The 25,324-nt window shown below is 36.2% G+C and overlaps 1 protein-coding gene across 3 annotated transcripts in view; it reads left to right on the top strand.

Moving 5' to 3' along the window:
* DNAH5 (dynein axonemal heavy chain 5) overlaps positions 1-25,324 on the top strand; it is a 153,127-nt gene that overhangs the window by 107,169 nt on the left and 20,634 nt on the right. For all 3 annotated transcript variants that reach the window (XM_087930711.1, XM_087930712.1, XM_087930710.1), the window contains 11 exons: positions 507-683; positions 2,166-2,369; positions 2,882-3,061; positions 4,131-4,268; positions 5,218-5,353; positions 6,741-7,057; positions 7,551-7,706; positions 8,540-8,722; positions 18,220-18,463; positions 19,413-19,527; positions 25,047-25,237. In XM_087930711.1, coding sequence (XP_087786837.1) covers positions 507-683; positions 2,166-2,369; positions 2,882-3,061; positions 4,131-4,268; positions 5,218-5,353; positions 6,741-7,057; positions 7,551-7,706; positions 8,540-8,722; positions 18,220-18,463; positions 19,413-19,527; positions 25,047-25,237 — 2,041 coding nt within the window. The remainder of the gene's footprint in view (positions 1-506; positions 684-2,165; positions 2,370-2,881; positions 3,062-4,130; positions 4,269-5,217; positions 5,354-6,740; positions 7,058-7,550; positions 7,707-8,539; positions 8,723-18,219; positions 18,464-19,412; positions 19,528-25,046; positions 25,238-25,324) is intronic.

The following is a 25,324-nucleotide window of genomic DNA, read 5'->3' as shown; positions in this document are numbered from 1 at the left end:
ATTAGTGAATGGACATCTCCTAATTGTGCCCTTCTACACATAACTCTCTGAATTTCAGTTAAGATACGTTGAAGATTCTTGGTGTTGTTGGTCATAAAAAGGCCACATCATATGCATACCCTTAGCCCTCCTCCATCTGTAGTCCTTCTGCCTCTGGATGCCAGAATACTTGGCTATTTTGAAACAAGAATCAGAAAAAAGTTGCATTGTAAGTCCTAAAGCACGCATATAACACAGATAAAAAAATTAAGAACCCACAAAAAAAAAAATCCTAGTCTTGCCTACATGGGGCTCAGACAGCCTAAAACGGTAAGTGTAAATATTGTGTAAAGAATATTAGGTTGCCACTAGTGGGATGTCACACTGCTTGTTTACTAAACCCAAAGCACTTTGCTAACTCTTGAGTATAATGTAAACTCTTGGCAAAGAATTATTTTCTGCAGCCTTAGTTACTTGTTTCTCCATTTATTTTCTTTCATTCTTTTTTCTTTTAATGTCCTCCATAGGTGTTAAAAGAAGTCACAGTGAAAGCTCAGGCTGCTGAAAAGGTGAAAGCCGAAGTTCAGAAAGTGAAGGACAAAGCCGAGGCTATTGTAGACAGCATTTCAGCAGACAAGGCTATTGCTGAGGAAAAATTAGAGGCTGCTAAACCTGCTTTAGAAGAAGCCGAAGCTGCTTTACAGGTTAATGAAGAATGAAAGGCGAATCCACAGTCTGTCTTGCACAGATATGCTGTCCTGTCAGAAATATACCTCAGATTGGAAACTCTAATGTGTGGGCTCCCTCCTTTCCCATCATGGGTGAAATTATGTCATTCCCTCCCCCACTCCCTTGATTTCTACAACAGCTGCACAGGTTTCCTCCCCTCCCCCATACTTGGAGTTTAGTCTCTATGTGTAAAACATACTTTTCACACAGAGAATGGACCTCAAGTCTGAAAACAATTTACAAAAAGAAGATAACACATAGCATTGGTGATAGATCCTGCAATCTCCAACTTAACAGGAAAGGTATCTATTATTTGTGAAAACATGTCAAAGAAGTAGAAAAAAATACCTCCTGTCATAGCATCCTACAGTTACTAAAATCTACACAGAGTACCAATGAACTGTGTTTATTGGAAGGAATTAATCACATCCTTCTGAGTCCAAATGCTGCATCACCTCCTTCTTTCAAGAAGTCAACCAATATTAAAGATTGTCAGGATTTTCATATATTAGGCAGTCCCCTGTAGGGACCGTAATTAATTAATGCAATGTAATTAATGTTATTAAATATAAACTTCCAATGAGTCACTGTCAATACTTAGGTAAAATGACTGATTTGCATTCACACTTTATAACTCATAGATCAGCCACTTGGCAGAAAGCATTAGATGAATTAACTGCAGGCCACAACAATTCAAATAACCACTGCTTGTGTAATTTATCGATACAGAAACATGGAGAAATGATGTGATATATATATTATGATCACAGTCTGGAGAATAGCATCTAACATTATTTACCTATACCAAATAGGTTTTGTTCTCCAGCAACCGTATTAACTACAATAATCACTTCACTTCAGAGCAGCTGAAGGCAGAAGTTGAAACTATTATTATAATTCTATTTTATTAATTTGTATCAGCTAATCTCATAAGCAGACTTACAAATGTTTCTCTCTCTGTGCATGCACATGCCCATGTTCATATTAGCTATTGTAAAATAATTTTAAATAAGGCAAAAACTTCCTTGTTACATGGACATGTTGATATAATGTTATTGGCAGCAATGTAGAACATGATTTGTCACTGTTTAGCCTACAAGCTGTGGTTTCCTGTTAGCCTCCCATCCAAATATTACTATATCTGATCCTGTCTAATTCCTTGAAATACACCAAGGCTGACTAGGCGCCATTATCTGGTATGATAGGATATGTCTTAAATAATTTTACGCAAAGTATGGATCAATACATACCAAGATTTGCTGCTCATCATGGTCCTGGCTTAACAACAACTGTGAATTGTTAATTACCTTAATTTCTAAGTATATAGTAGTTTGGTATAATCAGCTGATGTTGAATCCACCATGAAATGCCTTTAAATAAAAAGCCTGCTGATTTTGTTCAGGCACTTAAAAATATTATGATAATTCCTAATTCTGTCCATCCTTTCAATAATGTAGACAATCAAGCCGGCAGACATTGCCACTGTCCGTACACTGGGTCGGCCACCTCACCTTATCATGCGTATCATGGACTGTGTGTTGCTGCTATTCCAGAAGAAAGTAAATGTTACTAAGATAGACCTGGAGAAAAACTGCATTATGCCATCATGGCAGGAGTCCTTGAAACTGATGACAGCAGGAAACTTCTTACAGAACTTGCAGGTATACCAAAAAGCACTGATAACCAACAATTTTTTGATAAGACCGGACAAGATATGAATGTGTAATAAATATAGCTTTAGTCTGGATTTAGTATATTTATTATTGAGAGACTGCATTGCTGCTTTCTGCAGCTTGTCCAGAACAATCTGATGACCAGTTAATATGAAAAGTACACAGAGAGAGAAATTTCAAAGATTGTTCTTGTTTCTGTCTTTAGTCCTTCTGGGTAAATGTTCATAGAGATTTTGCTGCCCAATAATTCTGGTAGAAAAATCCAGCACTTATTAAAGATGGCAGTAGTATAAACAGGCAATAGTTTAAAATCCAGGCACAGTAAGGACCGAAAAGTACAAATTAAATAGACAAGCTTTCATGAGCACAAATAGTAGCATGGCAAAATTAATAACTTTTTGAATGCAAATTATGTAGAAAATATGGTTTAGAAAATTAAACAGCTGTATTTTTAATATTATTTTGGGTAAGTGAAAAAATATCTCTTTCTATTTTTCTAGCAATTTCCAAAAGATACAATTAATGAAGAAGCAGTGGAGCTCTTGAGTCCTTATTTTGAAATGGCAGATTACAATATTGAGACAGCTAAGAGAGTTTGTGGAAATGTGGCTGGTCTTTGCTCATGGACCAAAGCAATGGCTTCTTTCTTTGCTATAAATAAGGAAGTTCTACCTTTAAAGGTAAATTCAATATAGTTGGCAAGGCAGAATAAAACTATATCAACACAATTTACAATTTTAAACTGGGACCATATGCTGGACTAAGCTATAATTAGATTTGTTTGGTTTTGATTTAGTGTGAAATGCATCCCTTTGGCCAAATGCAGTCCATCAGCATGTTTGGTCCTACTTTTGGGGACAATGGAAGCTTTTAATAGGTGAAAGGGTTGCTTTAGTCTTATGTTCAAATAATTCTCTTTCACCTCTGCCTTCTCTCTCCCCACTTTAAACAAACAAACAAAAACTACAGGTACATTCTCAACTGGAAAGTCCAGACTTCCAAGCTTCAACTGATATGGCAGTCCTGCCATAATGTTAGAAATTATTTTGTTTATGTGGTAGAGAGGGATTTAAATTATAAAAAAGACTATAAATTTGGCCCGCAGAGAGAGAAGCATATTTATCAATCCTGTTTGTGTTGTTATCTCTCTCTTCCCCTCCCTCTCCCTCCTTCTCTCCCTCCCTCCCTCTCAAATAGAACAAATTTCTAAATTTAAACAGATATACCATTCTCTTAAAATCCTACTAATCAACACTCTCAAATAACAATATTCGTAAACTATTCTTCTCTTAACTTTAACAGATATTGATTTGTCAAATATATATAGTTTTATGTTTAAAAAGCTACAATATTTCTCTGGTCCAATCCAATCTAATCTTCAAATCCCAAAGTTAAATGATAAAATTTCTCCTTATCATTTAAAAAATCAAGCAGTGGTTTCCAAATTGCAAGAAATTTAGCCATTTCAGCTAGTTCTGTTAGTTTTAAAATCCATTCTTCCATTGTGGGTATATTTTCCTCTTTTTGGGCATATAGCAGCCATGATGCCAATGTCTTTGTTTGCATTAGTATGGCATATGACAATGATAAATATTTTGTTGTAGCAATACTAATTCAACAATTCTGTCTGTATCAATAATTTACTTCATCATAAGCTATTGTTCATGTTTCTTTGGTTGCTGTTATTGAAGAAATACACAGTGTGCATCAAAGTTCACTTGTTTAAATATGGTGGATTGATATTTTAAGGCAAATCTGGCCATCCAGGAGAATCGTCTGACTACTGCCATGTTAGATCTTCAGAAAGCCCAAGCTGAATTGGATGCCAAGCAAGCTGAACTGGATATTGTGCAGGCTCAATATGAAAAGGCCACATTGGAGAAACAGGTAACTTCCTGTAGGGTACAGGCAATACTTTTGTATAGCCATTCCCTTTGGCTGGTTTGTCAAAAGGTAAAGAAAATATTAACACAAAGAGTTTATGTTGAGTCATTCAAAAGTGAAAGAAAAAAATGGTTTTCCGGTCATTTGGGAAGATAGTTCAGCTATCTAGCTTCCAAAATATTCGAATAATTTATGTATTTGTTTAAATAAAGCCACCCAATTCCCAGCAATGAATTGGGGTGACATACAAAAATTAAAACCACCATAACCGTATATGACCTATGATATCCTGATGTCAGCTCTTCAAGATAGACCAAACTCAGAAACCAAAGTGAGGCATGTTAATACTACTTCTATTATCATGTTAGAGTAACAACATTTTGCAAGTATGAGTGTGCTTTCTTCTTCCCTCCTTTTATTATAAGAAGTAAAGAGGGACTTATTTGAGATGTTTTCTCAGGTTGCAATTCTGGCTCGAAATCAGATTTCTTTTATCTGACTTTTGTTTTAGCTGTGGCTGTTCTTCTGGTTCCTTGAGGTTATTCTTTCTTACCATAACCCCTCCCTCCCAAACAAAAAGTCACATAACCATCTAACTTGCCCAAAGGCCTGGGGGAAAGGCCAGGTTTTTAGAGCCTTACAAAAGCCTCAAAGGACTAATATGATTGGGGCCATCTGGATCTTAGTCAAATATCTATCTTAATGTGAGGTCTGGATTCATGATAGACCTATTTTATATGTCTTTTATCAGACTTCTGATAAGGGTAAAATGTATGTCCTAATTGTTTATAAGAAATAAGTCCAGGTGCACTGACAGTTATTGGAAACAATAGGATATTTATATTTGCTGGAAGTACAATAGATAGGATTTGTACTTCTCTTTTCAAGCATTATTATCTATAGTTTTTGGCTAAAGTTACCATTTGTGTATATTAATTTTTGTTTTGAACAGACATTGCTTGAAGATGCAGAACGCTGCAGGCATAAAATGCAAACTGCTTCCAGTCTTATTAGTGGGTTGGCTGGTGAAAAAGAGAGATGGACTGAACAAAGTAAAGAGTTTGCAGCCCAAACAAAAAGGCTTGTGGGTAAGCTGAAGGGATTGTCCTTTCTATAAAACTATAAACTGGATCGAGTATTTTTCAGCAAGTATAGGCTGCAAGCATGTAAATTGTGTTGCTCTTTATTTTCACTCTTTTGTGTTAAAAGCAGCAGGGAATCCTCTGTTATTTTGATAAATAATGACATTGTGTTGATAGGAACTTTGTATGCTAAAATTATGTCTTGAAGTGTGAGATTTACTCCATGTTGTGAAATAACATGTCACTATCAATTTGCCAACATTATGGTTATACAAGCAAGAAATAGACTAACAAAGTTAGCTTTCTAAATCTAAATCGTACATTGGTTTTCTTTAAAGAGTTTTTGTTAGCGAGTACTGGGTAGTTTGAGTGATGACTTACAAGGCTTACACTTACCCCAAAACACTTTTATTTGTATAGGTTATATTTATTGATGTTTACCATGTTTAAAAATTGAAATTAATGCATTCACTGCTGCTGCTTGTCACAATTTTTTTGATATAATTTTAATGTGGTATTGTTTTTCAACGTAGGCTTGTGAATAATTTCAATTTTGCAGAACCCCGAGAAGGGGGGGGGGTCATTGATCAATGATTGCTGATCAGTGATAAGAATCACTGATGTACCAGAGGTGCTTTTTCAAAAGGCATTTGAACTTTGTTTTTCCTTGAAGACATTTTGCTTCTCATCCAAGAAGCTTCAGTCTGAACTGAAGAAGCTTCTTGGATGAGAAATGAAGCATTTTCAAGGAAAGACAAAGGAAGTCCAGTTGCCTTTTGAAAAAAGCATCTTTGGGACAACCATGACCTGGATGATTGAGAATCTTGGACTTCAGTAAGGCGTTTGATAAAGTAGATCATAACCTACTACTTGATAAAATAGAAAAATGTGGATTAGAAAGTTAGAAACTTTCACCAGCATCACCAGCAGATGGATTTGTAACTGGCTGACCAACCACACTCAACATGTAGTCCTCAATGGAACTGCATCTACATGGAGATTTTTCCCCCCTTTATAATGCATACATCTAATGGGATTGTCGGTTGCATGCATTGCATGTGGCTATAACAAAATCAGCTAGAAGAAATTGGCCCTACTTTGTCCTGGTGCAAGAAATCTCTGTTTGATTTAGCACATTAAGCTGAAAGTTGCTCACAGAGAGAAAACATGGCATAATACTAGTCAGAATATCTACATTCTATACATGGCTCTTCTGCTTTCTCTTCTATACAAACAGTCATCAAATATTTAAAGAACAAGAGGTTCCCCAGCAGCCTATTTCATAGTGAAACATGGCCAAGACTTTTAAAGCTTAGCCTGAATGTTTGCTTTTATATTCACTGCAAATGGATTCAACCACTGTCTATTGTGTTTTTTCTCTATATCAATTTAGGGGATGTACTTCTGGCCACAGCCTTTCTGTCCTATTCTGGTCCTTTCAATCAAGAGTTCCGTAATCATTTGTTAACCAGCTGGCAAAAAGAAATGAAAACTCGGAAAATCCCATTTGGAAACAATCTCAATCTCACAGAGATGCTGATTGATGCGCCAACTGTCAGTGAATGGAACCTTCAAGGGCTGCCAAATGATGATCTATCAATTCAGAATGGCATCATTGTCACAAAGGCAGCTCGTTACCCTCTCCTGATTGATCCACAAACTCAGGGCAAGATTTGGATTAAGAACAAAGAAACCCGGAATGAGCTGCAGGTGAATTAAATTCTAGTGCATTATGTTCACATTTGGAAGTAAACATATTCAGAACAGCAGCAAAACTTGAAACTATTTCAGAACAATATACTGTAATGAAGAACTTTAGTTGCCAAAATTAACTTTGGTTCATTTAGAAACCAGCAATATTGATTTTTAGGCTGGGTTTTTGCATAGAAATTGCTGCTGTTTCTAACTTTTTAAAAAGCTCCATATTTTAAAACTTAATTGGATTACATTCTTGCTTTGAAATTCTTAAGAGTGAAATTGGGGAATATAAATTTCCTAAACACATCATAAACAAATAATGTTCTGATATAGCTATGATTGGATCATGGAGATTAAAACTCATCTTTAACCCTGGTTAGCTAATAAATAAAACTTTCAGTTTAGCAGCTACTTCTTTTCAACTGAAATCCAATGTCATTTCCCTTCCCTCCAGCTGGTGATCCATTTTCACAATTTATGAACATTATGATTCTTTTTTTTTCAGATCACTTCTCTGAATCACAAGTATTTTAGAAACCACTTGGAGGATAGTCTCTCTCTTGGAAGGCCATTGTTGATCGAAGATGTTGGTGAGGAGTTGGATCCGGCTTTGGACCGTGTATTGGAAAAAAACTTCATCAAAACAGGTTCCACATACAAAGTGAGAAAAATAACACATTCCAACTTCAAAAAAACAACTAGTTGCATACATAATTATAGTTTTCTACTTTTAAGAACAATTCTTTTCCTTGACTTTGGCATGAAATCTTTAAGAGAATAGATTACAGCAGCAGTCTTTAATTTTTGCTCTATCTTGATAAATGATCTGTTACATTTATTTTGGGTGGCCCACTATACTTTTTATGATTGCTACATAGTACAATGCTTGAAAAAATCCTTTCATGAAAAGTTTTTATTCTGGAACTTTAGTGGGATATTTCTCTTCCTTCTCTTTAGTGGGATACAAAAGGATAGTAGAACTACTATGCCAATTTAAAATGTGAGAGATATCTTAAATGCCTGCATCCTTTTCATTCTAGAAATAAGTATTTCCCTTTTATGTTTCTTCCATACTTGTTGACTTCTACTTCATCAACTTATTTTTCAATTATTTTTTATGATCACAATTTAAAGTAGAGATTCCCAGAATGCAGCTTTAAGATGTAGGATTTAAGCTTAAGTCTGTATGATTATTAAAGAGTTTTCTAAGCTTTAATCTATAAGCAGCAGAGAAAAAAAAAAACAAAGATTAGCAACAATCTTACCATTTATAAACCAGATAAAGAAATGGAAATTTATATGGAATGAATTGGTTTTAGAACTGTCATTTATGTGTTTTATGCTAACATGTGCAAGTTTACTTACCTATTAATTATGTTAATGGCGCTTTATTTACACAACATTAAAAGGATACTTAATTAATATCTACCAGTTGTTTGAAGGAGTCCAATTCATCTTATACACATCCATTTTGGAATGGTTTTTGTTAATTAGGTAAAAGTTGGGGATAAAGAAATAGATGTGATGAATGGCTTCAGACTTTATATCACCACCAAGCTTCCAAATCCAGCCTATACCCCTGAGATTAGTGCTCGTACCTCCATCATTGATTTTACTGTCACCATGAAAGGCCTAGAAGATCAGCTTCTAGGGAGAGTCATTCTAACAGAAAAGCAGGTATGTAGACAGATATTTGTGAGTAAATTTGTGACTATTTATTGAACTACATATTTAATACAGGGATAGATAAAATAAGCAATTATGTGGATACATTATATTATAAAGCCTTCTTTCTCTCTCTCCCTCTCCCCTTTTTTGCTCTAACAATGTTTTCCCCACAAATTAAAACAATTTAGGTTTCTATGAGAATAGCAACTGACATATTTTAAAGGTGTTCCTTACAACACCTCCAAATAATTCTTTTAATTGGTTTTGTGGTTTGTACAAAATAGAACAGTGTATTACTTTTTTATTTTTCTGTTCACTGCCCAGAATTCCATTGGAAGATAGGCAGCCATATAAATCTGTTGAAAAAATAAAATAAAAAAATAAAATGCTAAACAATAAAAGTTTTTTTATGTTTAGCTGGCACATTTTTGTTAAACAGAGATTCTAGGAAGAGATGACAGCTAATGAGTTCATAGTGGGTACTGAGGGGAGTTTTAACTAATAAAAAGCTAATAAAAGCACACCTTCAAAACTGCTGTTTGCTTTTAGAGAAAATCATCCATTCATTTAAAATAAATGGGAAAGCCCTGAGGAAAGATTTTTGTTACACTCATTGCAGACATAGGATAATTAATTTCCTTACCTTGCTCCCCAAGGTCTCTCAAATTATTTTCTTTTCTTTCCATGATTAGTATTTATATTTGGCTTTTAAAAAAATATAAGAAAAATCAATAATAGAAATAGAATCAAGTGAATAAAAGGAATTTTCAAATGTGAAATTAAGATTTTTTTCATATTCTTAAGTGATTAAAGATATTTGAATATCTTTGATCCCCAATAACTAGTAACCACTATGCAGAAAATAAATGTCAGGAATAATATACAACATTATTATTCTGTATTGGACCAGTGTGGCAGATTATGGTCTATTCCTTCCACATGCCAATACAACCTCAAAAATGGCCGTCATTCCCCAGAGGCCCTAGGGCAACTACCCACTGCAGTGGGAAGACCTGCCAGAAGCAGAGGTTGCTAAGAATCACCAGGTTAAATCAGACTGCCTTTGGACTTTGGACATTGGAATGGTCAACATTCAAACAATGAAAATGGACACTCGATTAGAACTGCTGATTGAACTCAACAATATGCATTGGAATATTATTGGATTATGTGAAACATGATGAAAAGGCAAAAATTTAGTTGAACTTGATAAATCTGGGCATTTACTTTACGCTAGAGGTACAGAAGATGGATAATGTGGCAGAGTTGGTTTTCTCATCAACCCAAAGCTAAAAGACTCCGTAGAAAAATTTGAATGTGTACCAGATATAGTAGCCGAATGCATCATTCATTTGAACAAACAATACAAGCTTTAAATCATTCAAGCTTACATACCAGCAATAAACTATAATGATGATGAGGTTGAAGAGTTTTACAACGATGTGGCTCAGCTGCAAGACAAAGAAAAATGCTGATTACAAAATACTAATGGGAGACTTCAATGCAAGAATAGGAAGAACACTACCTGGAGCAAAAGAGGCTGGCTCATCATATATCTAAGAAATACAGCTTTTTCTCAAGATAGAGATATTGCCAAAGACATTTTCCTACCATAATATGATTTTAGTACCATCTTTTATCTCATCCCTTCAGCTGGAGGTTAAACAAAACATCGCAGAAAGAAATTGTAATGGAACATTGTAAAAGAAGTTAATATTATTTTGACAATTGATATATTAAAACTAGATGGAAATACCACAATCACTTATAATTTTGAAGATGCAAAAATATTTTAACAATATTACTCTAATTATATAAAGAAGGAGAAAATTTCCTGGCAAAAATGGATGAATATTTAAAGAAACCAAATTTACCCAAGATTAGAGAAAAACAAAAGTAATTAATGAATGCACCTATGACAACAAAGAAAGTTTGTGAAGGTATAAAAAAGGTTAAAATAGGGAAAGTATTTGGACTAGATGGCTTACCAGCCTCTTATTATTTGAAATTCAACTACTACAAGTGTTGCAACATATAATGAACTCTATTTAAAGATTGGAAAGATACAGGACAGTTGGATGAAGGTTAATCTTGATTTGTCTTGATGCAGAAAAGGCCTTTGACAATTGGAACTGGATTTTCTTGTTTAAAATTTTGAAAGATATGTGGTAAACATTGTGATTATTGGAATCAAGGAAAAGGAATATAAAATTGGTTTATTTGACCAAAGTTAAAATAGATAGGTTGCTATTTCTAGAAAATTTTAAGGGATCTTTTTCTGATCAGGACTGGATGATGATATTTCAAAATTTTGCTTATACAAGTGTTATATGAGAAAGACTTTATTTGCTGTTGTAGGATCGAATCTGGGTTGGTCACTGGGACCAGAGATTTTGTCTTCCAAGCTTTCAGACTCATTCCTGGAGCCTAACTTCAGGGAATTTCTCTCTATCAGAATGTGTTTGCTAGAGAGAAGTTCCCTAAAGATGGGTCTAGCATGAATCCAAAAGCTCGGAAGACAAAACTTCTGTTCCCGGTGTCTGACCCAGATTGGATCCTGCAACTTTATGTGCTATATTTTAAATTTATCCAATCAAAGTTAAAACAGTTATGTTATTATTATGTTAATGTCAAAATTTGAATGATAAGGTTGCGAGGATTTGTTTAATGACAGAAAATGAGGGATACATGTAAAAGGAAGGCATTTTAGTATGTTTATTAGATCAAGTTTATAATACATAGGTTGTTTTGTGGTAATGGACTTTTCCTGTTAGGATGAATGATGAGTTTTTAAAGATTTTTTAGAAATGGAGAATGCAATGAAGTTTGGATTGACGATAACATGTTTAGTATTTTAAAATATTTTTATCTAATGTGTAAATTGCTTTACTGTATACTTCACAAAAGGCACAGATAATTGTGAATGGAGAACTAAAAAAAAATTGAGAGATAGAGAAAGGGACCAGATAAGGATGCCTTGTCACCATTGCTATTTATTTTAGCTTTGGAAGTATTGAATAGAAACATAAAATGAGATGAGAAAATTGCTGAAGATTTTAAAAGAAATTTATAAATTACTGGCATCTGGTGATAATTTTGAAAGATCCTCTGGAAGGAATAGAAATATTAATGAAAACCCAAAAGATTTGGGAGCATTAGCTAGCTTTAACATCAACGAACGAAAGATGTCAACAATGATTAACATCAGAAATAATATTAATTGATGGAAAGAACACTGAGAAATAAAGAGAAATACTTGTGCATGATTATGATTATTATTAATTGTATATTATAAGAAAATAATTATGTAAAGACATGGAATTACATATTGATATACCATTTAAACTAGCAGAAAAATATGTCTAAGTTTGTATGTCAAGGGGGAAAAAGGATTAAATATAAAACATTTTAAAATATAAAGGAATGAGAAGAATTTGATCTGCCTAACTTGAAATTACCCTCTGCAGCCTGCTGCTTAGTCTGGAGGAAAAACTAGATTTTGCTGAGGAAGAAAAATATCTTAGAAAGGCATGAACTGAGATTCAGATGACATGGTTTTCATGGTAGATAATGTGAAGGCTAATGTAAATTTTAGGAATTATTATATTACAAGTGCCATATTGAGAATATTTATTTTATTTTTTATTTATTTGGTTTGTCAATTGCTTACAAGATAATGGGTATAAGTAAAAACATAGTTAAAGTATTCATTGACAGGTAGGACATTGCAATGTATGATTTTATATACTATACTTAGATTGGACTGAAGGTGGCATAGTGCTAGGTTTTCTAGGTCTAGAATTTCAAGTCTGATGGCATAAGGTATTCTGCAATGAGTAGAGGAGTGGAGAACTCTTCTTGTGAAATATTTCTGGACTTTCTCAACTGTTTTAATATCAGATACGTAATGTGGGTTCCAGATTGATGAGCTGTATTCGAGTATTGGTCTAGCAAATGTTTTGTATGCTCTAGTTTGTAGTGTAATATTACAAGAGAAAAAGCTATGTAAGATTAGATTAACAACTCTGAATGCCTTTTTGGCTTTGTAGTTACAGTGGGCTCTAGCACTTAGATCACTAGAGATGAGTACTCCAAGAACCTTGACAGAGTTTGGATCATCAACAAGGTATTGACTATTCAGCCTGTATTTTATTTTCGGATTTTTTTTGCCAATATGTAAGACAGAGTATTTATTTGTTGAGATTTGAAGTTGCCATTTCTTTGACCATTCTGATACATAGTCAAGGTCTTTTTGAAGGGTAGCAGTATTGTCTGTGGTGTTGAATAGCTTTACATCATCTGTGAAGAGAATGCAGTTACTCTTAATGTGATCACAGAAGTCATTTATGTAGAGTATGAAGAGAATTGGTCCTAGAACACTGCCTTGGGGGACATCACTGTTGACAGTTACAGAATTTGATAGGATGCTCCCAATTTTGACCATTTGTTGTCTGTTTGACAGGAATGCTTCTTTCCAGTTATGCAGGTATCCAGAGATACTGTACGATTTTAGTTTTAGGAGTAGTTTGTCTTGTACCATTGAATCAAAGGCTTTACAGAAGTCTATGTAGATTGTGTCTATTGCTTTGCCATGGTCGAGTTGTGTAGTCCATATGTTTTTGCAGTGTAAGAGTTGCAGATTGCAGGATAGTTTTTTTTCTGAAACCAAATTGTTTATTAGAGAGTAGGTTGTTTGTCTCTAAGTGAAGGATAATGGATTGGTTAATAATTGATTCCATGACTTTACAGGTGATGCAGCATAAAGAGATTGGTCTGTAATTTTCAACTAGGATGGGGTTTCCCGTTTTGAAGATGGGGATGACCATGGCTTGTGACAATAGTTTTGGCAAGGAGCTGGTCCTGAAAGATTTTTCAAAGATTATGCTTAGAGGTTTGGCTATGGCAGTGGATAGCTTTTTTAAGAAATAGGCACATATTCTGTCCGGTCCAATAGATAGAGATGGTTTTAGATTGCATAGTGCTTTTTCAACATTGTCTTCTGTAAAATTGATACGTATTAGATCATTGTAGTTGTCTGTGGTTTGACTAGGAAATACTGGGCATGATCCATTGCTGTTTACAAATACTATGCCAAAAAATGTGTTAAAGAGGTTGGCTTTAATGGTGTCATCGTTGCAGTCTTTACCATTAGATCCTTTCAGGGTTGGGATGGACCTTGAATCTTTTAGTTTGTTGTTTACAAAATTGTAGAAAGCGCAGGTGGAATTGGTGCATAGAAGGTTTTCTTCTTGTTTAATGTGATAATTCAGTTTTTATCTGGTGGCATAAATTTTTGTATTGGCTTTTGAAGTTGGCAACGTGACCAGATTTGTTTTTCCGCCAAAGTGATTTCTTTTTGGATTGAAGCTTCCTTATTGTTATGGGTAATCTGGTTTTCCTAGTTTTGGGAGTTGTTATTGGTACATATAGTTTGACTCTTTTGATTTCTAGTAAGAATATGTTGGAATGGTCTTCAACACTATTGCATCCAGTGAATAGAAATTAGCAATCAAGGGAAGAGAGATCATTGATTATAAGATCATAGTTGCCTTTTTTGAAGTTATAATTGGGAATTTTGTCATTTTGATGATTTTTGTGTGGACGTATGTTGAGACAAAAGTCAATCATGTTGTGGTCACTGTTGGAAAAGGTTCTTTAATTTGTGTTCCATAAATTGAATTCAAACTATTGCAGAAGATGAGATCAAGGCAGTTGTTAAATCTAGTGTTTTGGTTACTAGTTGTTCTAGTCTCAGATTTGTTACTGCATTGTAGAAGGTTGCATGTATGGGTTCAGTTGTACATTCATTTAGGGTTCAGTTAATATGAGGTAGATTGAAGTCACCAAGAAAGATGAAAGCATGTGGGCAGGATGCTGCCCAGGTTAATAGTGTATTTAGCTTGTTTGCATGTTCGATGTCATAATCAGGGGCTCTGTAACATAGTAAGAACCAAAATGTGATATTTAAGGACAGTTCACAGACGATGGTCTCAGGAATAGCAAGCTCCTGGGTTACTTGGATGTTTTTAGATGTAGGGACTTTTTATAGAAGATAGCAACACCACCTCCTCTACAGATTCCACGATCTGATCAGTAAACATGATAGTCTCTTACTGTGGTAATGGAGTCAGGGAGAGATGCATTGAGCCATGTTTCACGGACAAATACAATGTCAATTTTAGCCATATTTAGAAATTCAGGCATTTTATTTACAAGGCTTCTTGCATTGAGCAGTTTGCATTTAAGGCCAGTTGTGGTTGGAATAGAGGTAGTTAGGGGCATGTGTGCCTAGTTTTGAGTGATGTTGGATTGGATGGGGTGGGGTTGGATGTGGAGTTGTGGCTTGTGTGACTTTCTTTTGATGCAATCAGCTCTGTAGTCAATGTATAGGTCCTTTTCTCCATTGTCTAGATGGTTTTTGAGTTCTGCGCGGAGTTCATGAGAGTGGATTCTTTGCAGTATGGGTAAGTCTGGTCTTGAGCGAAGTGAATATAGAATATAGAACAAATATAAAACCAGATTGCCCAAAAATGCTTTTATGTTTCTCAGAACAGAAGCATTTTATGGGAAAGAAAAGATAGATAAAACAATATGGTTAATTTTTCTGGAATTGTTAGAACAGGAACACTGAGAATATAAGATGAAATCAAAAAGAGCAATTGACTGCAGAGAAATTTAGTTTATGCTTTTTATATGCACAGTTAAAAGAAAGATTTAAGATACATAATAGGGCATTTGAAATTGAAAAGCAGAAGACAGTATTTGAGCTAAGTACAAATGATGAACATGTAATTGCTAAAAAAAGCCAACTTTTATTGAAATTTGAAACGTAAGAAGAGCAAGTGAATATTATATGATAAAACTTTGGACACATCATACTGATAGATCAATGAGAAAAGTTTTGGTTAAAAGCATTGCTATAACTTAAAAGATATATTTTATAAAATGATGTACCATTGGTATATGACTATCAAAAAATTGTCCAGAATGTATAAAATTGTCTCAGCTGTGGATTACATGGAGGATCATCTTTTCATGCTTGATAGACTTGCAAGAAAAGCCATACTTAATCATGATTGTTCCTTATTTCTTTATTTCTAATATTTGTGTTGTTCTTAGCTTGTTGAAAAGTTGTTTAATAAAAATTATATTAAAAAAATCCATGATAAGCCAAGGTTATTTGCATCATCCTCATCATCTAAATTATACCATCTTATTCATAAAAAGTCTATTATTTTGATTTGAGGAAAAAAAACAGATCATACTTTTCTCATTTGTATTTGTGATTTGTGTTGAATTCCACTAATCAGAAGGTCAAAGAAAAGAGGATAGTATGTTGCCCTGAGCTTTGAATCTAGTAGATAACAGGATATTATTAGCTCAAATCACAGTATTATGTCTGATCTTAATTGCATTTCTGCACCTGTTAGGGATCAAATTTATCATGGTTTCAAATTGATATTTGAATTTGGCACTTAAAAGTAATAGGAGAAACTAGGATAATTTATGAGAATTTGAGGAAAGCTAGCTGGAGATAATTTATTTCTCTAAATTATTTTAATTCCTAATTTTTAGTTAATTCCTAATTTTTTTTTAAAAAAAAGCTTTCCTTTGAACTCCTATTTTGTAAAGTGAAAAACAGTTTCTGCCAATGGCTTATTTCTTCATAATGTAAATAGCAACCTTCAAGGTTTGCTTTAAAATGTGATTTTTATTAGCCAATGAGGATGAAGTTAAATTCTCCCTATGTGCTTGCTGAGAGCTCAAAATTAATCACATTTTCCAAAGCAAGTGATGTTTTTATTTGAAAAAAAATGTGCAAGTTAAATATAACATCTATTTATTGTCTTGCTTAGATTGGCTGCAAAGTTGACAGATTCTTTTTTCACATAAATTTAAATAGCTTCAAATTGTGAAAGAACTTTGCAGTGAGTTAAAAGAAAATGACTACATATGATAATACATTCTAGGTGATAATGTGTTTAGTTAATTATCAGGATGTCATTCCTGCCAGCAAAAGGCTAAATCCATTTTTCTAGTTTTAATTCTTCCTTTTAGTATCTCATTTAGTAACGAATATTACATAGTAAGATAAGATGAGTATGGTGATATTCAGAATATAATAGTAAAATCATTGTTCATGGCTGTAGGTGAAATTAGCTTCTATTGTCCAGAGAGGAAAAACTTTTAGACATAAGATCACATTGTAGATCTTTGTAATTATGTCTACTTATATCTGGAAAATGTCTTCTCAACTATTTTCATTCCAGTTTGAAATAGCAACCAATTAAAACAAATAGAATGTTCTCTGATTGCTTTCCATGTTTTTTATTCTTTTGCTTCAAAGCTAATACTCAAATTTTCTATGACTGCTTGTCCAAAGAAAATCTCATAATTCTCCTAAATTACTTTCATCATCTCCAATTACATTTGTTTTTACAGACTGCCAGAGGTCACTTTTTTTAAACAGGAAAGGCGTCTTAGCTCATATTCAAGTTATATTCTGCACATTAAAAGAGATTTAGAATTAGATATAAACTAATGTTACTTTTGATAGTAAAACCTGGGTTAAATTAATTATTTTCATCCAGGCTATACTACAATATACACACGGTAGTTATAGATCTAAATACAACATAACATAAGTTGTTGAACCCCAACCTTGACAATATTTGCTACCCTTTAAAACATTCACAATCTCTGCCTGAAGCTCTCACCTAATTCTTCCTAATGATAGCACCAGTGTTGTCTATGCCACCTGCGGAGACCCTATGTATGAAACATTAAACACGAATAGCGTTGAATTATTCATCTTTAAATCCACTTAATGTAGTAATCAATGTTATATCCTGTGATCTATATGCTGAATGAAAAATTCATGTGGTAGTGGGTTCCATGGGATACTTATAGGCTCCATGCTGAGTATACTTCCAATCCACTTCATCACATAATTCCAAACATTTTTCTACCCACCCTGTTTTTGGCTCCTAGCTCTTTCATCAAAGTTATGGTGATGACTGCCTGGGTTCTGCAGTCTGAATAGGAAGAATTTGATTGTGCTTACTTGGATAATCTTAATGGAGTTGGTTGTAGTTCAGAAGATGATTTTCTCCCTCCCCTGCTCTGAGTAGTCCTCTAGATCAGGGTATGCGATCAAGGGCAGCGAACATCACAGGAAATTGACATTGGTAATAATACTTTGGCTACCCATTTGGCAGTGCGTTGATACTATACTCTAGATCGGGGAAGTCAACCTTTTTATACCTACTGTCCACTTTTGTATCTCTGTTAGTAGTAAAGTTTTCTCTAGCCGCCCACTGGTTCCACAGTAATGGTGATTTATAAAGTAGAGGACGAAACCCCTACCACCCACCATGAAAGCTGAAACGCCCACTAGGGGGCGGTAGGGACCAGGTTGACTACCACTGCTCTAGATGCATGTATGAATTGGCCTGCTTTCAACGATACATTACACTGAAGTATGCCTTTATGAACTTCTTTAACAGGAGTTAGAGAAAGAGCGAACTGATCTTATAGAAGATGTGACAGCTAACAAAAGGAAGATGAAAGAACTGGAAGATAACTTGCTGTATCGACTGACAAGCACACAAGGCTCTCTGGTGGAAGATGAGAGTCTCATCGTTGTACTTAGTAACACAAAAAGAACAGCAGAAGAGGTGACCCAGAAACTGCAAACATCTGTGGAGACTGAAGTACAGATTAACTCAGCTCGGGAGGAATACAGGCCAGGTGAGAGGATTCTCCCCCTCCCGAACTAAAAATCAAAACTGTAGTTATTGCTTGGACTGTAGAATATTAAAATCAAAATTAGCCAGGCCCCAAGCCTATCTTGAGGAGGATTTGAGAGCTTTAATGGTTCATGACAATTTCCTTGCAATTTTCCTTATCCACAGAAATTAATTGACAAGGAGAATTGAGGCTCTTAGAACTGCAATATTCATCTGTTGTCACTAGTAGACTAAAGATAAGTAGTCCTCGACTTACCACCTTTCATTTAGTGACTGTTTGAAGTTACTGGAAAAAGTGACTTATGACCATTGCAGCATACCCATGATCACACGATCAAGATTCAGGTGCTTGGCAACTGGCATGTGTTTGTGACAGTTCACTGTCCCAGGGTCATGTGATTATCATTTGTAATCTTCTCAGCCAGCTTCTGACAGGCAAAGTCAACAATGGAAGGCAGATTCACTTAACAACTGCAGTGGTTAATTTAACAATTGTGGCAAGAAAGGTTGTAAAATGAGGCAAAACTCACTTAACAACTATCTTGCTTAGAAACATAAATTCTGGGTAGAATTGTGGTCAAGAACTATCTGTGCAGGGGAATAAATCTCTAACATCTAAAATTTTTTGCAAAAAAAAAGTCCTTTTATAAGTGAAGAATGGCTCTTATTGAGTAGTAAATATTAACAATGAAAGAAATGTCATTTGAAACTGATATTGCAGTTTTTTGAATATGCAAATGAATACAGTACAGTGATGTAGTAAAAACAAAAACACAAAGGGGGTTGTATCTGTTTTTCTTATTTAAATAGAAAATGGTTCCAGTGCCTAAAACCTGTTTAGCTATTTATTATCAGACATTAATTGTCATTATGAGGTTTTATAATTACAGATGTAATAGTTGCTGTGGTTTTACATCTCTGCTGATCTAATCCAATCTTGTTTTGTTCAGTTGCTACCAGAGGCAGCATTCTCTATTTTCTGATAACAGAGATGAGTATGGTAAATGTCATGTATCAAACTTCACTTCGGCAGTTTTTGGGCCTGTTTGATCTTTCGCTTGCAAGGTAACTTTGATTATTTCACATTTTTCACAATCTGGATTAACAAAAATTGGCACAGCTTTCATACAGCTGAAACGATGTGATATAGCCATTCTTGTTTAGAATCTGCAAACCTATGTCATTAATCTCATAGTTTGAGAACAGGTTCTGCAGTACTTAAGGCATAAAAAAAACGTTTGATCATAAATGACAATGGGAAAGGAAGAATGTACACAAAATGTGATCCAGAATACCTCTTAACTTTATTTCTTGGCTCTACAAAATTGGTCTACACAGCAACTTTCCTTAAATACATACAGTATTTTTCTCCATTTTAATTTTTGCCATGGGTTCATTTCTTTATGATTTAATATTCATAAATGCCTCATTTTTTAAAAACATTGTAGAGTCCCTTGCAGCTTCCCAGTGTAATAATCATACTAAGCAGCAATTCCTTTTCTGCCCACTGGGTGGGCTCGTACATGTCTCAGGTCTAACTTTGTTTCTGATGCCTTAAAGCTCTTCTTTTCTGTCGCACATAGCACCATTTCAGACTTTCTTTCTTAGAGCCATGGAACATAGCCTTCCAATATCCTTAAGTCATCTGGCTGATGGAGAAAGAAAGAATATTCTGCCCTGGGGAATACGAGAAGAAAAAAGTAGCAGACAGTGTAGTCTTTTCTTTAGTGATTTCTAATGAGATCTCATTTTAAGTATATTTCTGATTATCAGTCTTAAGCCTCTCCAAGGACTTTATTCTCAGAGACAAGGAGGCTTAATAAATAAAAATCCTACGCAGAATTGAAATATTCTCTTTTGTTATGTGTTGACATAGCAAGCACTGATCTGCGTTCAAAAACTTCAGCTTGCATTCTCTAAAAGGGCCTGAGAAAAAGAGAATAATTCAGAGGAAGTGGAATATATAATAAGTACTCTGGAGAGGTTGGACTTTAAAAGAGTTTGGAAAGCATCAAGTCAAAAATAATTTCCCAGGAGAAAGAGTAAGTTCTTCCTGTATGCAAAAGTGGGCAGAAGTAACTGCTTTTGCCTTTGCAATGAGATGTCTAGATGCTGAGCGTATTGCTTCCTTCACTTTGAGGTGTATATCTCCAATAAAGCTGAAGGGGATGTGTCAGTCTAATGCAGTGGCTCCCAAACCTTTTCAGTCCACCGCCCCCTTGGTGCTACAAACTCATCCTCAATGCCCACCACCCAGGAGCGGGATTCAAATTTCTGTGGGCATGGCCTAATTTGAGGGTGTGGTTTGCTGGTCACGTGATTGGGTAGGTGTGGCTTGCTGGTCACATGACTGGGTGGGTGTGGCTTGCTGGTCACGTGACTGGGTGAGTATGGTTTGATGACTGGCAAACCAAATACAAGTGGTCCTCATTTAATGGCCGGTTGCTTAGCAAGTGTTTTAATTTATGACTGGCCTCCCCAGAACGACTTGACCTGTTTCTGGAGTTTGACAGCCATGCACACACACATATACACATACTCCCTTCCAATTCTGCTGGAGCAGGTCATTGGACTAGAATAGGCGAAGCATCTCTGATTAGATTCTAGTAGTGAATAAAATCTAATCAGAGATGCTTTGCCCATTCTTGTTGACTTGTTTTATTTGTATTTCTTTATTTTATGTTACTGAATTGCATTGACACGTGTGTCCCTTCTTGTGCTGAACCCAGAAGCTTTTGTGATTCTTTGCAGCAAAAATTACCGACTTCTGGCTTTGCTCTACTTTTCAAATGTGCTGCCACTGCCACGTTCTAGGTGCCGGCCTCACAGGTCCACCCCATTGAGCCCACTGCACTGGAGGGACCTGCCCAAGCAAGTATGAGCGGAGCAGTGCACTAAATCAATGGGGTGAGCCTGGGAGAGGGAAAGAGAGAGAGAGAGAAAAGAAAGAGAGAAGGAAGAAAAGAAAGAGAAAAGCAAAAGAAAGAAAAAGGGACAGATGAAGGGGGGATGAAAGGAAGGGACAGAAAGAAAAAGAAATAAAGAAGGAGGGAGGGAGGGAAGAGAAAGATAATGAGATATCTATTCTAGTCCAATCACCTGCTCCAGCAGGATTAGAAGGGTGTGTGTGTGTGTGTGTGTGTGTGTGTTCTCCTGGTAATTTATCAGTATATTTTGGTTTTGCCTTCTTCAGAATTGGCACTGTAATACATTGGGGAAAAGTAACTTTTAGGGTGGAGATCCGGTCCAATGGATCCTGTTTAAAGCCTCAACAAAATGTGAGAGCTTCCTGATAGTCTTGACCATGTTTCGTCCACAAAACCTTTAATAGAAGCCAAAGATGTTTCAGTGTGCTGGCAAAGATGTTTCAATGTGGAAAAGGGCCTCAGTCTAACCAGACTGGCTTTGCTATTCTTTCCCGATGTGCCTGCTTTGAACATGGATGGAGAGAGAGAGAGAGAGAGAGAGAGGCAGACAGACAGACAGACAGAAATATATTGATAGATAGATAGATAGATAGATAGATAGATAGATAGATAGATAGATAGATAGATAGATAGATAGATAGAGGCATGGAGGGGAGGGGGAGAGAGAGAGAGAGAGACCGAGACCTGATGCATCAGTTTGAAATGAGGCCTAGTTTAGAGGCCCTTTTCCACATTGAAACATCTTTGCCAGCATCTTTGCCAGCACATTGAAACATCTTTGGCTTCTATTAATTAAAGGTTTTGTGGATGAAACATGGTCAAGACTATCAGGAAGCTCTCACATTTTGTTGAGGCTTTAAACAGGATCCATTGGACCAGATCTCCATCCTAAAAAATTACTTTTCCCCAATGTATTACAGTGCCAATTCTGAAGAAGGCAAAACCAAAATGTACTGGTAAATTACAAGGAGAACACACACACACACACACACACACACACACACACACACACTCTCCCTTCTAACCCTGCTGGAACAGGTGATTGGACTAGAATGGATATCTCATTATCTTTCTCCTCCCTCCCTCCTTCTTTATTTCTTTTTCTTTCTGTCCCTTCCTTCCATCCCCCCTCTTTCTTTGTCCCTTTTTCTTTATTTCTTTTTGTTTCTGTCCCTTCCATCCACCCTCCTTTTTTGTCCCTTTTTCTTTCTTTTCCTTTTCTCTTTCTCTTCTTCCTTCTCTCTTTCTCTTTCTCTATCTCTCTCTTTCCTCTCTCTTTCCCTCTCTCAGGCTCACTCCATTGACTTCATAGACTGCTCCAGACGTGCTTGGGCAGGTACCTCTGGTGCAAGGAGCTCAATGGGGTGGAACACGGCGGAGGGATGTTTGAAAACGAGAGAAAAGCCACTCTGGCTTTGCTCTCCTATTCCCAATGCTGTGTTCGGGGCTCTGCCCCATCGCCCAGAATAGGGCGGTGGGATGTTTGAAAAGGCTTTGCTCTCCTATTCCCAATACTGCATTCGGGGTGCCACCCCACCACCCTGAACACGGCGGTGGGATGTTTGAAAAGGAGAGCAAAGCCACTCTGGCTTTGTTCTCCTTTCCCAACGCTGTGTTCGGGGTGCCGCCCTGCCGCCCAGAACACGGCGGTGGGATGTTTGAAAAGGCTTTGCTCTCCTTTCCCAACGCTGGGTTTGGGGGGGCGGAGCTCCTTGCACCAGAGTGTGCAAGTCAATGGGATGATCCTGTGGGGCCTTGCCTCGAACACAGTGGTGGGATTTTTTCTCACCCCTGAATTGTGCCCTGCCGCTCACCTCCAGTGCCCGCTGCCGCTTCTTAGCACCCCCCTGCTGGCCCCCTTGCCTCTCAGTACCTCTTTAAGGCATCCCACTGCCCCCAAGGGGAGGTACCACCCACTTTGGGAACCACTGGTCTAATGCATAGCTTACTGTCTAATGTATGTGATGTATAGCTTTGCCCCATACTTTGGACCACAATTTTCATAAATTCCCATCCAGTGTGGGCTTGGAACATAGACACTTTGTCTGTGGTATATTAGAGAACTATGCTCACATAACATTTCCAGTAACTTACAAGCAAATAAATGAGAAGATGAGAAATCAGGAATTACTAACAAGCTGATCTCTAAGATTGCAAACACCTCTTTTAGTGTTAGCTTAATTTTATTTATTTATCAAAAATTATGTGGCTGCGCAACTTAAGCAACTGAGACTCTTAAGTTTCAATGAATTATCTTCCTATCCTAGGCTTTAGCCTGTGGAGATAGAGATTGAATTTACATAACATGTTAAGCTGAACATGTAATGCTTTTTGAAACCTTCCTAGTTGTGCTAATGCTTACAAACAGAACGCATCTTCAATTCAGCTTAAGAGTTTTCTCAATTCAGTTGGGGCTCCAAGAGTAAAATCAAATTTCTTGATGGTGAGAACAATTTAATCAGTGGAACAACTTGCCTCCAGAAGTTGTGGGTACTACAACACTGGAGGTTTTAAAGAAGAAATTGGATAACCATATGTCTGAAATAATATAGGGTTTCCTGCTTGAACAGGGGGTTGGACTAAAAGACCTCCAAGGTCCCTTCCAACTCTGTTATTTTGTGATCAAATCCACCCAATGGTACAAGTCCACCAGGTGACATTGCTTCAGGTAAGGGACTCTTAAGTGTGCCCATCCCACAGTATATGAGATGACAGATAGCACTAGAGATAGGCAATCCTGCAAAGAACCTTATTTTATGCCACCTGCACTTTTTGGAGTCAGAGTAGCTCATGAAATAATTATGTTCATGAACACAACAAAGTATACTCCTCCTTATACTACTGCCTTCTGGATCAATTGTAGCTCCTAGATGGTTTTCAAGGGCAGTCTGTAGAGAACACATTGCACTAATACAATTGGGAAATGACTGAGATGTGAATAGCAGGAAGTGGAGCCTCCAGATCATAGAAGGGATGCAATTGGACCACAAGATGTTGTGCAAAGGCCTCTTAGGCACAGCTGTCATCTGCTGTCCCAGCAGAGGCTATGGATCACTAGCTTTTCAAATTGTTTAGAGCAGGGGTCCCTAAACTTGGCAACTTTAAGACTTGTGGACTTCAACTCCCAGAATTCCAGCTATGCTGGCTGGAGAATTCTGGGAGTTGAAGTCCACAAGTCTTAAAGTTGTCAAGTTTGATGACCTCTGGCTTATCTATAACAATTCTGCCAATCCTGTCTATTCATTTAGAAAGTGTCTGCTGAAGATCCCACATCCCAATATGAAGTTATGGCAGTCTGGGCTAGGCCCTCCCTTTAGTGGTCACTGCATTATGAAAAAAAAAGGAAGGGAGGGAGGACTAGTAGGGATAAAGATCAAGGGAATTAATTATATCAAGCTAAAACACCTTTCAATCTATCCAAAAGAAGAGTGAACTCTCAGCAGTCCAAATAGTCCTAGCCAGCTGGATCATATTGATCGAACAGTATTTAATGTCATGTTGAATTTGCCTCAGCAACTCTGTTTGCTTTTGCATGAACTCAGTATTGTTAAGTACAGCTTTGAAAATGCTTTATTCGTGTATATTTTTACCCTTTCTAAAATCTTTGCCCTAAAGGAATTATATTACTCTTTTATCCTCTCCTTTTCTTTTGAATAGGTCTGTCAAGAGCCCAATTACAAGCAAAAGAATAGCAAATATCATTGAGCATATGACCTATGAAGTGTATAAATATGCCGCACGAGGGCTTTATGAGGAGCACAAGTTTCTGTTCACGTTGCTGCTTACCTTGAAGATTGATTTGCAGTGGGGCAAAGTCAAACACGAGGAGTTCCTAACTCTGATTAAAGGTCATAGCAACTACATCACATTCTTAGAGTATGGTCCTGTGCTGTTTTCTCCTTGCCTGTACAAAACAGTAATTAGAGATACTAACC

This window comes from Pseudonaja textilis, chromosome 3, assembly GCF_049901715.1.
Source record: "Pseudonaja textilis isolate UNSWEBS1 chromosome 3, rPseTex1.2, whole genome shotgun sequence".
Lineage (NCBI taxonomy): Eukaryota > Metazoa > Chordata > Lepidosauria > Squamata > Elapidae > Pseudonaja > Pseudonaja textilis.
Note: the sequence above shows the minus strand (reverse complement) of the source record. Positions and strands in the feature narration are given on the sequence as shown.